This window comes from Xiphophorus maculatus, chromosome 3 (genome assembly GCF_002775205.1).
Source record: "Xiphophorus maculatus strain JP 163 A chromosome 3, X_maculatus-5.0-male, whole genome shotgun sequence".
Taxonomy (NCBI): Eukaryota; Metazoa; Chordata; class Actinopteri; order Cyprinodontiformes; family Poeciliidae; genus Xiphophorus; species Xiphophorus maculatus.
In genome coordinates this window covers 15,477,975-15,494,304 of record NC_036445.1, presented here as the reverse complement: position 1 = coordinate 15,494,304, position 16,330 = coordinate 15,477,975, and the positions used below count along the sequence as shown (strand labels likewise).

Genomic DNA, 16,330 nt, shown 5'->3' with positions numbered 1-16,330 from the left:
TTCTTATTTAAATATCGCAATTCATCCTTGAGTTGTAAACTTTTATTTTCTCCTTTTCTGACTTTTGCCAGCTATTTCTTTGCAAATTACAACAAAGAAAGTGTATTATTTCATGTTATACATTGTAACAGAAGATCTGTTTCTATCCACATTTACAGACCCAATGCAGAATGTGGTCCAGGTGCTGGAGAAGCAGTACCTGGAGGAGAAGCGCACTGCTCTCGAGGAGCAAAGGCTCATGTATGAGCGGGAACTGGAGTCGCTACGGCAACAGCTGTCTCCGGAGAAGACACAGCAGTACCACCGACACAGCAGCGAGCGCCTCGCCTACCCGACACACACTCCCCACGGCAAGCTGAGACTGTGGACAGAGGAACGGTGAGTGGAGTTTGACCCAAAGACAAAATGAAACACATACAGACAAACCTGCTGCACTGCCTCCTTGTGGTGTTAAATGGGCATAGCAACTTGACTTCTCATCAATATTACATAAGCAACAGGGAAGAATCCTAAATCTTTCATTAGTGGAGAAAATTTATGTGGTAAAAAGAAAAATAATAGCTAAAACTGAATATTCTGTTGGTTCTTCTTGCATACAATGCTAGCATTGGTTCTCTAGCACAGCTAATTGCTACAGGAAGTTAGAAAAGTCACAGTTTAAAACTTCCCTATATAGAAGTGGTGGAATTGCTCATGTTCAACCTTTTCTCTACAAATATAAACACAACTTTTATATACCACTACTTTTTTTCATATGGGACACAACAACTAAGTAAATCAAGTTAGTAAACAACTTTGTCCATGTTAATCAGATTTTTTTCAGATGATTCCAAACAGCTGAGTTGCCAAGTGCATTTTCGTTTGACTATTACAGATTTAAATATATTTGTTAACACACTTTCATCTTATGTATGAACAACATCGTACGTCTTCCACCTCATGAATGAATGCTTTGTTCTAATCAGCTCTCTGTATGTCTGTGACACATCCTGTGAGGCAGGGATGAGCTTTTCCGCCAGAGTCTGTCTCGACTCAGGGAGCAGGTCGTCAAGGCCAACACTTTGGTGCGAGAAGCCAACTTTTTGGCTGAGGAGATGAACAAACTCACCGACTACCAGGTCACCCTTCAGATTCCTGCTGCCAACCTCAGTGCCAACCGCAAGGTCAGACTTCTTGAGCCTCACTTCTTAAAAATATCACCACCTTTTTTGTGCGGACTGCAAGTTAGGGCGAATATAAAAATGTTGAGACACATTTCACCCTTATCTATTTTTTTTTATGTAGCGTGGAGCAATCGTGAGCGAGCCAGCCATTCAGGTACGTAGGAAAGGAAAGGGGACCCAGGTGTGGACCATTGAGAAGCTGGAGAACAAACTGGTTGACATGAGAGACCATTACAGAGACTGGAAAGAAGGCAAAGAGGAACAGGTGAAAAGCAAAAGGCATAAGGAGAAACCAGTGAACATAACATCAGATTAAAAACGGACAAATAACTCTTCTTCTGTCTTTTTACAGCATAACAAATTAAACAAAAAGAACTGTGATTCTTTCTACGAGGGTCAAGAGAACCACAACCTGATCGGCGTGGCCAATATTTTTCTAGAGTGCCTTTTCCACGATGTCAAATTACAATATGCTGTCCCAATCATCAGCCAGCAGGGAGAGGTGAAAATAATAATGCAAATTTCTTGCAAAAAGTTGTAAATAAATGATACTGACTTTTTCATAATGTGTAAAGCTCAGATAGACATACACAGTAGACTTGTGACTGTAAATGTAGTTCGAGTGTAAAAATATACTTAAAATATCTATGACTTTTCTTCCACTTTACAATTATGCACTACAGCCTGTTGTTCAAACACATATGATTGTTATAGAGTCAACTGCAGGCCCTGATGGTGAAGTGACAAAATGTGGAAAGGTTTACTTTGGCTCTATTTTGAAAAACATGTTTTTTGTTGATGTGTTCAGGTAGCAGGCAGGTTGCACGTGGAGCTCGTGCGAGTGAGCGGATCGGTACCGGAGCGCCTCTCCGGGGGAGATGACTCTTCGGAGAACTCCAGTGAAAGCAGCTGCTATGAGGTCATGGACACAAACGGGGAGATTGTGCACATGGCCAGAAGGCTCACCTGTAGGGTAAAAAACACCTTTAACTTTTAGAACCAAAGAATTTTAGGGTCATCTGCAATTTCATTCTAAGGATTAATTACTGGGATTACCAACAAATATAATCTGCATCTTGTTTGTTTTCCTCACCGCTGCAGGTGAGGATCAAGGAGGCCACAGGACTGCCGCTCAACCTGTCCAACTTTGTCTTCTGTCAGTACAACTTCTGGGAGCACAGCGAGCCCACCGTGGCTCCTCCCATGGTCAGCCCAGACACGCCCTCCCCTCGAAGCCCAGATTCTCAGTTTACAGTCCAGTTTGATCACTGCAAAGTATGGAAAAATCTCCTTACACTAGACAAAATAAAGACTCTTATTTCCCTTTTAATATTAAGCTAACATTTGTACATCATTTTTGTTTTGTCCAGGAGCATGTTGTTCATGTGACAGATGAGTTTTTGGAGTTTATATCAGATGGTGCTTTGGCTATCGAAGTGTGGGGCCACCGCTGTGCCGGGAACGGCCGTGCGCCCTGGGAGTTAGATGTTCTGGAGGCCAAGACCCAGACGCTCCGAGACAGGTACTATGGGCCTCCTGACCTCTGAAGGTAATACCTGATGCTCAAACTTTACACCAGGCTCAATCCCTGCTGCTGCTGCTTGTTAAAAGGTGGAACGAAGTGTCTCGCAGGATCGAGCTGTGGATCTCCATCCAGGAGCTGAATGAGCAGGGGGAGTACACGTTTGTGGAGCTGCAACCTTCAAAGGATGTCAGCACAGGAGGCATCTTCCAACTCAGACAGGTCAGAGGAAGATAAGGGAGGGGACCTTACTTCATCTTAGACTGATGGAGTGACGGCAAACATGTGCAACATGTCTGTGTGAGCAGGGTCATTCCAGGAGACTCCAGGTGTGTGTGAAGCCGGTACAAAACTCGGGCACACTGCCTCTGCTGGTGGAGGCTGTGCTGTCTGTGTCGATCGGCTGCGTGTCGGCTCGCTCCACTAAGCTGCAAAGACCGCTGGACAGCTACCAGGTCTGTGAAAAGCACGCTTTTACAGTCTGAACAGCCTGTACATGTGTTGGACTAAATAGGCTTGACCTCAAAGGGAGGGTGTGCAAAGGGATGAAAGCAGATATCTGTCTGAGAACAGCATGCTCACATTGTGCCAGAGTTATACAATATGATGCTGAATCAGCCTGTGTAGGTTTATATTATTGGAGAAAAGCAACTCAGGTGTGCTGCTGGGTTCCTGTATTAGATTCACGTTGATTTTCTGTTAATGCTTTTGGGGTTTCTGGCTTCTCTGTGTTGCCTTTAAGAGGCTTTTCAATCTGTGTGAAAAACAAACTTTCTCATGTTTTCTTGAAAATCAAAAGGAAAGAAAATGAAAGACACATTATGACATTAATTATTTAATATTATTTAAATATTCTCTCAACATTTTTCTTTACTTCTGCACATTTCTTTATATATTTAACTTTTTTCTCCTTTATTTTCATTCTCTAATTATTTTTTATAGTAACCTAGCTTTTCTTATTACTTGAATGTTTTTTGTCTGATGACCATTAGGTACACTTAATGGCATAAGTTTACAATCTTTGGCTGATTAAATAAAAGATTAAATGTATCTTATACCAACAATACAAGAATGTATTGTTGGTTGATGCTCCCATTATAATACCAAAAGTAGTTTGAGTTTTTAAGGCCTTTAATATATAAGAATTCAATTTCCCAGTATTAGACCTGCTGATCATCGACCACAAACGAAGATAGAAAATTGGCAGATTCCAATTGCTGGACTATTGATTAGTGCTGCTCTCATTTTGTTCCTTGACTTCCTAGAGACAGGCTATCTCTTTCACAGAGGCCAAAGAATACAGTAGACTTATCGTTACAATTATAGTTTTGTTACAAATTCACCGTTGCCTCCTAAGCAACATTTTTGTTTATCTTTTATAATAACAAAATAAATAACTGCGATTTGTAGATGTTTTGCTCCTAGTTTTATTCCCAGAGCTTGCTCTGATTTCCTCACCTTTGACTGAGTCTCCTCTCCCCTTGCCAGAAAGAGGCGGAAGACGATATGGATAGTTATCAGGTACCCTCCATGCCTCCTCCTGCTGCTGTTCTCCACCCTGTAGTTCACTGTGCAGCATGAGGGAGACCAATTGATTGTGTGTTCGTAAAGGCAACTCCCTCCTTTGACTAAAAAACATGCTTTATTAAACAGCATCTGCACACATGTGGATGATTTTTGATGCTGTAATTATCCATTGCACCAGCAGTTTGTTGATGTGAAAAACAGCTCCACCCGCGGCTGAGTTGGCACCCCCGGAGCAGCATGTCTGCCAGGGTCTCATCCCTTGCTCAATTTTCTTTCCACTTCAGGACGTGCACATTAATGCCACTTATTGCATGTCACCGCTGAATAGCTGAAGTAACAACCCTCATTTACACCCAACGACATTGCATGGCCGCATGATTTACTGCACATTGCATGGTGAAAGCGTGCTGATATCAGAGTGGCTTTGAGGTCTGTTGAGTAAAAAGCCATGCTGCAGAGGGAAATCGGCTTTCTGCTGTCTGGTCTGTGGTTCTGTGACAATGGCAGACCGATGTGCCTTATAATCAGGTAGGACTGAGGGTAATAATTGTAGACGAGGAGGGCATGCAAATGTGCGACTGATGTTTATGGGTTACTAGATCCTTAAAAAGGCTTTCAAACTAAAGTATTTTTTTACCTGTTTGACTGTTTTTGTCTCAGACAACCACAAATTTTAATGTGGGTTTAATGTTGTAGACAAACACAACGTGTGCATATTTAAGAAGTGAAAAAAAGCAATGTATGGTTTTAAAGTCTTTTCTTACTATAGAAATTTTAAAGAGTGTGACATACAGTTGATTTCAGCCGCATTTACTGTAATACCCCTAAATGTGTAAATAGGTAATGCATAGTGGAAGTTTCTCTCAGTATAAATAAAACTCTTTGCTTAAGTTCTCAGAGGTTTGTTGGAAAACATTAGTCAATGTTTTCCAACCTATAGAACAAGGAGCATAGCAGAAAGGTCAGGGATAACGCTGGACAGAACTTTAAAGTAGGGTTTATTTTATAAAATAATATTTTGAGCTTTGAACATCTCACAGAAAACTGCTTTAATTCATTATTTTGAATAAGAAAGAGCATAGCATAACTGCAAGCCTGCCACAATGTGTCCTTTCACCTAAACTAAGGTTTAGGTGGGGCAATCCTGCAAAAAGCCAGTTTAAAGTCAAGAAAGCATTGAAACTAGAGTGGAGGTTCACCTTAAAGCAGGACAGCAACTCTAGCCGTTTGTTTCGATCAAAGCATATTCATGTGTTGAGATGGCCCAGTCTAAGTCCAGACATAAAACCAATTACTAATAAATGAATTGTTGTGAACAGACAGTCTCCACCCAGTCTTACTGAGCATCAGGTATTTTTAAAGCAGAATTGGGAAAAGTTTTGGTCTCCAGATATGCAAAGTTGTTGCCACACAAAATGTATTCCACACTTATCAGATTTTTATTAGCGAGAAATGTTTCCAAACCATTTATGATTCACCATTATGCTCTACTTTGTGTTCGTCTATCACATAGAATGTCAATAAAAGACCTGGAGGGCTGTTGTTAAGTGACAAAAAAGGTTCATGGGGTACGAAGACTTTTGTAAGGCACTGTCGATCATACAGTAACATGTGCTTTTAATTCTAACATCTTCAGTTTATTTCTTAATTGTGAATGCTTTATCAAGAAAGAGTAATAGTACTCACATAAGTGAGACCTGTGAGCCCTCACCTCACCTAGGGAAGCACTAGCCTATTCCCTGTAGCGGCTCATCTGCCTCATTTAGCCAGCTGACATTGATTCTCTGCCTGGTTCCAGGAGGAAGACCTGAACTGCGTGAGAGAGCGCTGGTCAGACGCCCTCATCAAACGCCGGGAGTATCTTGATGAGCAAATCAAGAAAATCATCAACAAACACGGTTGGTTCGAAGACTTGCGCGGCCGGAGGAAAGCAGTCGGTGATGTTTCAATTAAAACTCTGTTCTTGGTTTTATGTTTTCAGAAAAGTCAGAGGAGGACATGGAGAGGGAAGCCCGGCTAGTGGAGCAGTGGGTCGGCCTGACTGAGGAGAGGAACGCAGTGCTGGTGCCTGCAGCTGGCAGCGGCATTCCCGGAGCTCCTGCAGATTGGTAAGAAAGAAAAATACACACACATACATTCTCTGTACTCTTGAGACTTTTCCAAGCATTAACTATATTAATCTGCATATAGGATCCCACCTGCAGGGATGGAGGCTCACATTCCTGTCCTATTTCTGGATTTAAATGGTGAGTGAGGATAAAACCGCCTTATTCACAGCTTCCTCTTTGTCTTTCCAAACTCTAAGCTTTTTTTTTCTTTTTGTTGTTGCTTTTGCTGCCAGCGGATAATCTGACAGTGAATGAGCAGCTGACTGGACCACACACTGCTGGAGTTAACTCTATCCTGCCCAAAGAGCATGGCAGCCAGTTTTTCTACCTGCCGATCATCAGACACAGCAATGAGGAGGTGAGCAGTGATTATACTGCCCTCCGGTGGCGAAAATACAGAAAAGGGCCTCTGAGTTGGAAGAAAAATGTTTTGTAAACATTTTAATGTTGTGAATATCTTTTTATTATTAACAAAAAACCTGAACCCCAACAAAAATTGTGCAGTTATCTCTGTTATATTTGCTTTGTGAAACTGTCCTAAAAGTATAATCACACTCAGAACTCCATGTTTCTAAATGAGCTGTTAGCCACTCATAGCTTCCTTCTATGTGATTGTCTCTGGAGCTACATGTTTCAAAATCTCGGCTCCTGTGGTCCACCAGGTGCTGGCTGTGTGTTCCTGGGACTCTTCGATCCACGACTCTGTGCACCTCAACCGGGTCACGTCACCCAACGAGCGCATCTACCTGATCATTAAAGCCACTGTGCAGCTCAGCCACCCGGCCTCCATGGAGCTGGTCCTCCGCAAGAGGATTGCTGTCAATATCTACAACAAGCAGGTCAGTACTGGAATGGGTCAGAGGTCAACATGGAGGCTTCCTGCAGTGAGTCGTGTTTTATGCTTCTGGTTTGTTTCATTCAGAGTTTCACTCAGAGTCTCAAGAGGAGGATGTCTCTAAAGAACATGCTGTACTCCTGCGGTGTGATCTATGAGATTGTTTCCAACATACCAAAGGTATGGCGCTGAGTCCTGCTTACAAATATATGAATTTAAAACCATATTGAGGTTCCTCAATATATTACTAAAGGCTCAGAGTTTTATATTTATCATCATTTTCTCTCCCTTCAGGCATCAGAAGAGCCAGAGGAGAGAGAAACCTTAGCCCTTATGGCTGCTCGAGGCGACAGTGAAGAAACTCAGGATGGAGACACATACATAGAAAAATACACCAGAGGGGTTCTGGAAGTGGAGAACATTTTGAGCTTAGAGAGACTAAGACAGGTATCAGACAGACTGATTTACTCCGTGACACACAGGTGTCACAAATGTAACCTAGTTCAGCTGATTCTGGTAATGTAAACCACAGTTTGGACTGAAGCAGAGAATTTTGCAGATGGCTCAGTTAAAATGTTCCTGTGCGTCTAGTAGGCATGGGCCAGTTGCAAGTGTCAAGATGCACCAAGATTTAAACAGGTTTCAAAACCATCAGACTGTCCCTAAGGTTTAAAGTCATTTTAATGAAATGTCAGGAGTTATTGGTGGCGAAGTGCTTCCCCACCTCCCACTGCATGCTGTGGACTGAAAGAGTGCTACCTTTTCCTCTCATACAAAAAAGTCATATTTGATTGTTTAGAATTGCATATAATAATAATTACTTTTTAGTCCCTTTTTTTGTTTAGATGCCATAATATTTTTACTTAATTGCTACACCATAAGACTCTCATACACTGTTCAAACTGTTCTAGCATGATAGTTTGGAAACATTGTCACAAACAATGATGCTGGGTTACTTTGTTTGTAATTAAGCAAAAAATAAATAAAAAGAAAAAGCTCAAATAGAACTCAACTCTATTTGGATCGTGTCATCTTAAGCATCTTATTTGCTTAAGGTGGTATATTATGAGCTACTTCCGGTGATTGTGGTTCTAACTCTATTTTTGTTTGTCTTATGAAAAGACAAGCAAAATAAATATCTTTTAGACTCATAGAACCACATTTGGTGACTTCGGCCTTTCCGTTCATCAAAGGAAATTACTTAGTCATGGGTTGTTGCCGTTGGTACAAAACGTCTTCAAGGCAGGTTGGGGTTGACGTGTGATCAGTATGAAAGGTCTTGCGCCAGAAAGCTGCTTTTTGTACTCATCTAGGAAATGACCAAAATCCAAAAGTAAGAAATGGTGAAGAGGTGAAATGACTGGCAATGTTCTCTTCAGCCTGTCATAGTTCCTCGCAACACTGGAAGTAAATTGACAACTTTTTTGGTGGCTGTTTCAGGTTGGATGGTCCTTTTTTTTCAATTGCCCAGAAAAAATACATTAAAAACATGACATTTTTAACTCACACATCCTGTCTAAATGTAACCTAAACAAAGATGTTAAAGGTCAGGCTTGGTTAGCTAATTTAATCTATGATCAAGCTTCTTGTATTATATTATATACATATATAATCCATTCCCTATCATTCTTGTATATTCTGTATAATCTGTATAATCTGTGCATATAGCTCCCATATTTATATTTATACACAATATCTATATCTCTTTGCTATAACCCATTATAGTCCATACATACATAGTCTTGTACATCTGTAAATAAATATTTATATCTCGTATAGCACTTCTGGATAGATGCAAACTACATCTCGTTGCTTGTACTTGTGACAGTGCAATGACAATAAAGTTGAATTCTATTCTATTCTAAGCTGTATTTGGATATGAATAGACGTCTTTATCTAGTCACCTTTTCACATTTTCTAAATGCAGAGCAAAGTCATCTTTTCAAGAAAACTTTGCTCTGGAGGCTGATTCTCTTTTAAAGTTCAACGTAAATAAACCCACAGCCTTGACCAGTACTTCGCTACTGCTATTTTTTGCCTGGACTTTAACAGCATTAGACTTTCTATATATAAGTTCATAAAGAGTCAGAAGATCACAGACTGTAGATCTGACTAGAGTTGCAGAAACAGATCTATCCTTGTGTTTCTTTGCAGGCTGTGACGGTGAAGGAAGCGCTTGCAGCGAAAGGGAGACATTTGCGAAGGAGTGCAAGCACACCAAATGTACAGCATGTAATTAACATAACCTTTTGCAGCTGAACACATGCAATTTATGGTTTGACCATAAAGTTACTTTTTTTTCCCTTTATCCCCAGTCTTCGTGCAGCAAAATTGACCTGACTGAGGATGAAGACGGCAGGACTCATCAGGCATGGTTTAACCTCATCCAAAGCAATCTTTTTTTATTATTATGTTGGTAAAAGTACATCCAAAAATAAAAAATCTGTATCAAGAGATTTGAAGAGATTATAACAAAATTATATCCATTTTTATTTTCTATTGGAAAATGATTAAACTCTTGCTGAGATACATTCTTTGATCGATTTGAATGTTTCAAATAATTCTGTACTAATCCCAAGTGAATAAAATGGGCATAAACCTCATGGTATTTTCTGGGACTGTGTATTGTTGCATAGGAGCTCTGTGATCATGCGGACAGCTTCAGTTGCAACCCTCAAGATGTTTCCCTTTGCACCACACCCATTAAAAACAATCAGAACTCAGGTAAAGCAGAATAAAGTCAGCTCCATCAAATGCATCGAATTTTGACAACATGCACAAAAATTGTAATTTTTTTAATGTTTCCACACAGGATCGGGTCCTGAGAGTTCCACCTTTTTCAGCGCCAGCCCCTTCAAAGCTCTTTCCCCTCAGCCACCCAAATTCCTCAAGTCTTTGCTTCCTGTCAAAGAGGAGAACAAGGCAAAGAAAGCACTGGAGGCTCGGCCGCTGCTGGGAATGACGGTAAAGAGGGCATGAGTTCAATCTGTTCCTTGTTTCTTTCAGGATTCATGTCTTATATTTTCCTCCTTATGCCATTTGATTCTTCCCTAGCTCCATGTGTCATTGTTTTGTCCGTCCTGACTTTTACATCTGACCTGGCACCCCATTAAAATTCCATTTTAAACTTGTTTTAAAAAAGGTGAACGAAAAGAAAAGATCCTCCACATTATTTGGGATATTCCATTGGCCGACACATAACTTGAAGCTAAAAATATCCTCTTCAGTTAATAAAAATCCTGCTGCCTGCAGTCCTTTGTGATTTTGTTTGTAATTATTGAATGTTCCATATGTGGCTGCTCTGATCAATTGAAATAACCATGTTTTATTTTGTTTTTATTGGTAAAGTGTCCTAAATGAGGTTTAGGTTAAGTTAATTTGGTGTAAACGGTCTTAAACCAGCTGAATGAAAACACTAAACAACATTACATTGATACATCATTTGTAACATTTTAAGCTAAGCTAAAAAACTCATCATACTCAGTAGGTCTTCAGGCTTTCTGAGGTTTTCTTTAGTTTATCTTTGGACTTTGCCAGGTTATTTACTCATTTCCTTATATAGTAAGTTGCCCACAGATGTAAAGATCAGAATGGACATTCTGTAGTCTAGGTTTCAGCCTTTCAACTCTTTATAAAGCATAAGCACCTGTGCAACATGTGTATCTTGAGGAAAAGATGTCATATAAAATTTCGATAAACACCGTCAAATTTGCTCAGCTGGTCTAATGAAAAGAATGAGGCACCCAAGATCAAACTTTATTACTGTCATCAAACTTTCTGGCACACTGTTGACAAGAGAAGTGGATATGACTTAAATTTAAAATCAGTGTGTGTATAAAAATTTAAATAGTTCATAAGTGGCAGGAGTAAGTTGAGAAAATACAAATTGTATCTTTTTGTCACGTTTCTTTAAATAAACTAAGATTCATTTTACCAAAAGAATCTCTGTTGTTTGGTGTGAAACAAGAAGACATCTGCTCATCCTTATAGTTGTTGAGACTTTAGTTCGTCTTAGTTAAGCGTCCTATGAAGGAAACTTCTTTTGTCTGAAAATTGTCAATTGGTTTCACTGAAAATCATTTAAAAGATCAGCAAAAGTCCAAAGATTAACTTGACAGCCTATTGATTAATAATTACAACTTATCATGTTTTGGAAGCAAAATACTAGAAAGAAATCAGTAACATATTTGCACTATTTTGCATGTTTATTGCAACAAAGAGGTTCTGCACCTCCAATTTAGGGCACTTCAAGCACTGTTTTTGTGAAATATTAAACTGCATGGCACTAACTGTGTAACCAGCCTGCCCAGCTCCATGCATGCTGTGTGAGTGTGAAGTGTGTGCTGTCGTTCTGACCCATCTGCAGAGCATGCGCTCACTTGTGGACAGCCCTGCACTGCTCCCCTCTCCCTGCTCCTGGCGCCGACCCAGGGCAGGCAGCGAGGGCCACTGCAAGCCTTCCACCCCCACCTCCACTGTCACCAGCAGGCAGCTCAGCCGCACACAGTCACTCACTGCTGTAAGTGCTACACCAACATACATGCAGGTCGTAAACATAAAGCTGCACTTCGTGACACATGTTGGCTCATTAGCCGCTAACTACAGTGGCATCTCACTGTGTTCTTACTTTGATTGACTCTGCTTAGAGAGCCTCAGCTGCTCCCTGAGCTGCTGCTACTGCATTCTGTGAACTATGAGTCACGCAACTCGGGAACATTTTTAGGTGTCTGATCATAAAATTACATTTCCAGCACTGTGCAGACAGGAGGAGGTTAAAGGTACCAAGAATATCAGATTGTTTTTCTTTTTTTTGAGAAATCATATTTACAGCTAATATTTTTGTGGCCACCTTTCATGTTACATACAGTACATTATATCAATCAAAAGAAATCATTTTTTTTAGATTAACTGCACAGAATATATATCAGATTAAAGGTAACAACTAAAAATGGACAATCACAATGTAATAGTGGGATTGTCACTATTTTTGAAATTCCAAAAAACTAGTATAGGAGATCAAAACACCAATCTTCAGGTTGAACACATGATCTCACTTGTTCTGATTCACATTCACCCTCTGCTGGGTTTGTATGAAATTCAGAAACACTCAGGCACCACAGAATTCATAAATCATGTTTCTGTTTCTTCATCACTGACCATCTTCCTGGACTCCATCCTCTTTATAACTCTGAGTGATTACATAGATCACAGTACTACATAAGCTAAGTTCCACTTTTGTCTTACTGCCTCTGTTTTGATCAGCACGACTCTGAGGACGAGGACACAGATGTTTCTCTGAATCTAAATCGGGGCCCACTGGACCAAAGCAGCTACCAGAGTTACGTCCCAGAGGATTTTGCAAACTTTGAGATATACAACGCCACTTTGGAGAGCCAGGACGGGTTTCGCTCTGACTCAAAGGGAAGCCGGTGTGGAGGTGGGAGCGGGCACAGGGACATGTCCCGAAGCCCCACAGCCAGCAGCTGCACCAGCGGCTACTTTTCCCACAGTGAATCCAATGCCACCCTGTCTGACGTGCCTTTCAGCACCAGTGAAAGCTCCGACCACCTGAGCTGTCCCTCCAGAGAGTCCCACGACCCTGCTGGGCGAAGCTCTCCACAGACCAAAAGTGTTGCGGTAGGGGGCAACCTGGAGCAGCCTCCTTCAACGTGTGGTGCTTGTGAACAGCTCATCCATCCACTCTCTTCACCTGTCATTATTCCTAACTGCACAAATAAGCAGCACAGTGTCCCACTGCCTCATAATTGTATTCTCAGCACCAGCCAGGAGTTCACTGACTTTAAAGGGGCTGATGACAGTGTTGGAGAAGGGGATTTGGCTCATTTTACTGAGAAATGGGGACAGGATGGTTTGGAAATCTCTACAAACCACCCGAAGGAACCAGAATATGTAAAGACACATGACAATGACAATCAGCTGTCGTCTGACGCTGACAATGTAATATTCAGATGTCCTAATGTCGCAAACCTTGCTAGCATACCTGTGTCTAGTTCCAACACAAAAGTACCTAGCACTTCATTAAACGCCCCAATCACTGCACCCGATAGAGGCCTGACCCTGACCTCATCCTCCAAAGATCCCTCTACATCACTCCCACCTCCAGCGTCAGCGTCTGAAATCAAACCTTTACCAACAGCACGATCCTCTGGCCCAGCTCAAAGAGCGGGAGGAGAGCCTCCTATCCAGGAACCAGCCCAGGGAGATCTGCCTCACGGGAGCCCCTGCCCCAGTCCGAACCCCAGCAGCGCCGAGCCCTCCGGAGACTCCAGCGGGGATGAGAGCACCCCTGTAGCTCAGCTTCCTGACTGGATGGCACCTGGGGAGCAGGTGTGGGTAGGGAAGAGAAAAGGAACAGTCTACTATGTGGGAGGTGTGGAGTTTGCCAAGGGGATCTGGATTGGTGTCAAGCTGGATGTGGCAATGGGTAAGTAACATGTTTGTGTTCTGATAGTACTTTACTTTTGAAAGTACTATCAAAAGTATAAAAAAAGTATCAAAAGTATTTGGTTATTCTGGCAAATATTGATTTCTGAACTCTTCCTGAGTAACATTAATATTGTTGTTTCTAAATGAATATGAATTTGTTTTCTTTGTATTATGAGGTCTGAAAGCGCTGGATCTTTTTTATTTTGACCATTTCTAATTTTCTGCAAATAAATACTAAAATTTTTGCTTGGAATTTCAGAGGCATGTTGTCAGTAGTTCATAGAATAAAAGAACAATGTTCATTTTACTCAGACATATAAATATAAAAAGTAAAATCATAGAAACTGATAATTATAAGTGGTCTCTAACATTTTTCCAGAGCTGTATATAATAATTCTAACCTTAATACTAGTAATCACTTATACTCTTCTCCAGGTAAGCACAACGGGACTGTCCAAGGCAGAGTGTACTTCCGCTGTCCCCCAGGCCACGGTGTGTTTGTAAAACCGTCTCGGCTCACCAGAGGGCCTCCCTCCATGGAAACAGAACCCCAGACTTTCATCAAATAGGACCCAAAGAAGAACTTCCTCTCTGAGGGATGTGAATGACCCAGGCTCCTCTCCTTCCCATCCCGAGTCTGACCCCCATGGCTAATTTCTGACCACTGATGTGCTGTTTGTGTGGATGCTTTGCTCAAAGGCATATCTTACCTGTGCATTTAATGAAGTATTTTGTAGTTGCTGTTCACTGAAAACAAACAAAATCACTATGCACATATCTGAGTTTTCTATATGCTCATATTTTTATAGAGGACTTGACTTTTTTCTGGGAATATTATCCGCCTAAGTTTTCTTACATCGCTTCTGAAGAATATATGTAATATTTTTGTATTACAGAACGCGACCCTCTCTGAGGCTCATAATGAAGTGATCTGGGATTCGAAGATTAAGAATGTACTACTGTTTATAAACTTTGATATTTACGTCAATATGTTACGTCAGGGCTAACCAAAGAACTACGGTTCCATATCTGCTGTTACGAGTGTTATGTTGTATTTTTTTTCTATTGTATCTATACATGGATATCCTCACTATAAATCGACGTGTCCAAGTAAAGCTTAGTGCCATATCTGTAGGAGTGATGCCACGTAAAGTTGAAACAGGAGAACTCTGCCAAACCTGGGAGCAACTTGCAGCGTTCCCTGGCAGGAATTACCCTGTTGATGTACTGTAACACTGTGGAGGAAATAAATCCCATTCAGCTTGAGACTGAATGAGAAAAGGTTGCACTGGAAAGGATTCTTGGGAAGCTCTCCGACTGTCTTCCGTACAGGACTGATTAAATGTTCGTAACCCTGACGACTGTGAGTGATTGCTCAGAAGCCTGGATATACAAATATATGCCTTATTGTGTTATTTGCAAAGACACCCCCTGTATAATTAGCTATGAATCATATAAAAAAGTATGGACCTTAAATCAGTATGTGAAATGCAGAATATGATCCTTCCTGTCATGGTGGATTGGATGAATATTTAGAAACAACAAATTTATTAAGGTAAGAAGATTACTTTTCCTCTAAAGTTTTGTTTTTTTATTTTGTGAAAGTTATGACTTGTCCATAAAAATAATCAAGCTGCAATTTCACTTAAATAAAACAAACCCAAGACCTTACTTTAAAGAAGAGAACAAAGCTGCTCTCCCTAATAAGGAGTTGTTGATGTAAATGTATTTGAACATAGTATTTACACTATTGTATTGTACAGAATTGTATTTATAATGTATCTTGTTTTAATTGGTACACAGTGTTCTAGAATAGAACATTTACAATCAGTTTTTGTGTGTTGTCTCTTCATTTAAAAAAAAAAAAAAGCATCGCTGATTGGGCATAATGCTTCATTATGTGTGGTTTCAGACATTCGGGACACAGTCATCAATTAGGGATGGAACAAAATTTGTATTTTAAGACTTTATTCCCTGTGCCATTATTTGCATGATAGACTTTACGCCAGTCAGACTGCATTTTATGTTGCTGTTTCTTAATAAAATATCTCAAATTTGTTCCTCCATCCACCATCCATCTGGCTGCTCAGTCATCAGTCTGTCCATCTGTAGGTTATCCTTTATGTTGTCCATCCATCACCCAGACTGTTAACTCATTTGTCTTTCTGTCCGTGATCTCTAAAAAAAAAAAAGGAATAGGACTTTTGACGTATTTAAATATTTTGGTCTACAGTTGTCATTTCTGCCCTCGGCGGGGCTAAAAATATTTTTAGAGCCACAAAAGCAACATGACGCTTCAAAACAATATAGCCTGTATTTGTACTTTCTGTATGTCGTTTTTTCAATTTTTTTTAAGTATGCTACTATTTTATTTGTTTTAAGGCCTAATACTTTTTCTTAAAGTCAAATTTAGTGGAACATTACTTAAAATATTTCAAAAGCACGTATATTTTGGAACCTATTGACAAAAAATGACAAGAAAGCATATTCCTTACACCATTACTATTCTTTTTTTTGGAAATGTTAAGCATCTAGTTAATTAAAAATCACTACTGGAAAAACTGCTAAGATTAGTATTTTACAATTATCCGTGTATTTTCAAACATTGCTCTATTCGCGAGCATTTTTGGACATAGTTACTAAAAGCTACAGTAGTGGGTCACATGCAGACCCCTGATTTAGGGGAATGTATATTTACAGCAGTGAATTCATAATTTTAAACATATTT

The 16,330-nt window shown here is 40.3% G+C and overlaps 1 protein-coding gene across 4 annotated transcripts in view; it reads left to right on the top strand.

Annotated features, from left to right (window-relative positions):
• Window positions 1–15,432, top strand: part of kif13a (kinesin family member 13A) — a 45,094-nt gene extending 29,662 nt beyond the window's left edge. Inside the window, exons 17-40 of one of the 4 annotated variants that reach the window (XM_014470846.2) lie at window positions 159–378; window positions 1,001–1,163; window positions 1,285–1,428; window positions 1,516–1,665; window positions 1,972–2,136; window positions 2,265–2,438; window positions 2,534–2,685; window positions 2,775–2,907; window positions 2,994–3,140; window positions 4,174–4,206; window positions 6,011–6,110; window positions 6,194–6,320; window positions 6,403–6,458; window positions 6,554–6,678; window positions 6,983–7,159; window positions 7,243–7,335; window positions 7,450–7,602; window positions 9,310–9,378; window positions 9,471–9,524; window positions 9,792–9,879; window positions 9,968–10,119; window positions 11,522–11,674; window positions 12,418–13,600; window positions 14,038–15,432. In XM_014470846.2, the coding sequence (XP_014326332.1) occupies window positions 159–378; window positions 1,001–1,163; window positions 1,285–1,428; window positions 1,516–1,665; window positions 1,972–2,136; window positions 2,265–2,438; window positions 2,534–2,685; window positions 2,775–2,907; window positions 2,994–3,140; window positions 4,174–4,206; window positions 6,011–6,110; window positions 6,194–6,320; window positions 6,403–6,458; window positions 6,554–6,678; window positions 6,983–7,159; window positions 7,243–7,335; window positions 7,450–7,602; window positions 9,310–9,378; window positions 9,471–9,524; window positions 9,792–9,879; window positions 9,968–10,119; window positions 11,522–11,674; window positions 12,418–13,600; window positions 14,038–14,171 (4,145 nt within the window). In that variant the 3' untranslated portion in view covers window positions 14,172–15,432. Of the gene's footprint in view, window positions 1–158; window positions 379–1,000; window positions 1,164–1,284; window positions 1,429–1,515; window positions 1,666–1,971; window positions 2,137–2,264; window positions 2,439–2,533; window positions 2,686–2,774; window positions 2,908–2,993; window positions 3,141–4,173; window positions 4,207–6,010; window positions 6,111–6,193; window positions 6,321–6,402; window positions 6,459–6,553; window positions 6,679–6,982; window positions 7,160–7,242; window positions 7,336–7,449; window positions 7,603–9,309; window positions 9,388–9,470; window positions 9,525–9,791; window positions 9,880–9,967; window positions 10,120–11,521; window positions 11,675–12,417; window positions 13,601–14,037 lie in introns of all 4 variants that reach the window. The other 3 variants (XM_023331126.1, XM_023331127.1, XM_023331128.1) reach the window with 3 other exon arrangements.
• The last annotated feature ends 898 nt before the right edge of the window (window positions 15,433–16,330 follow it).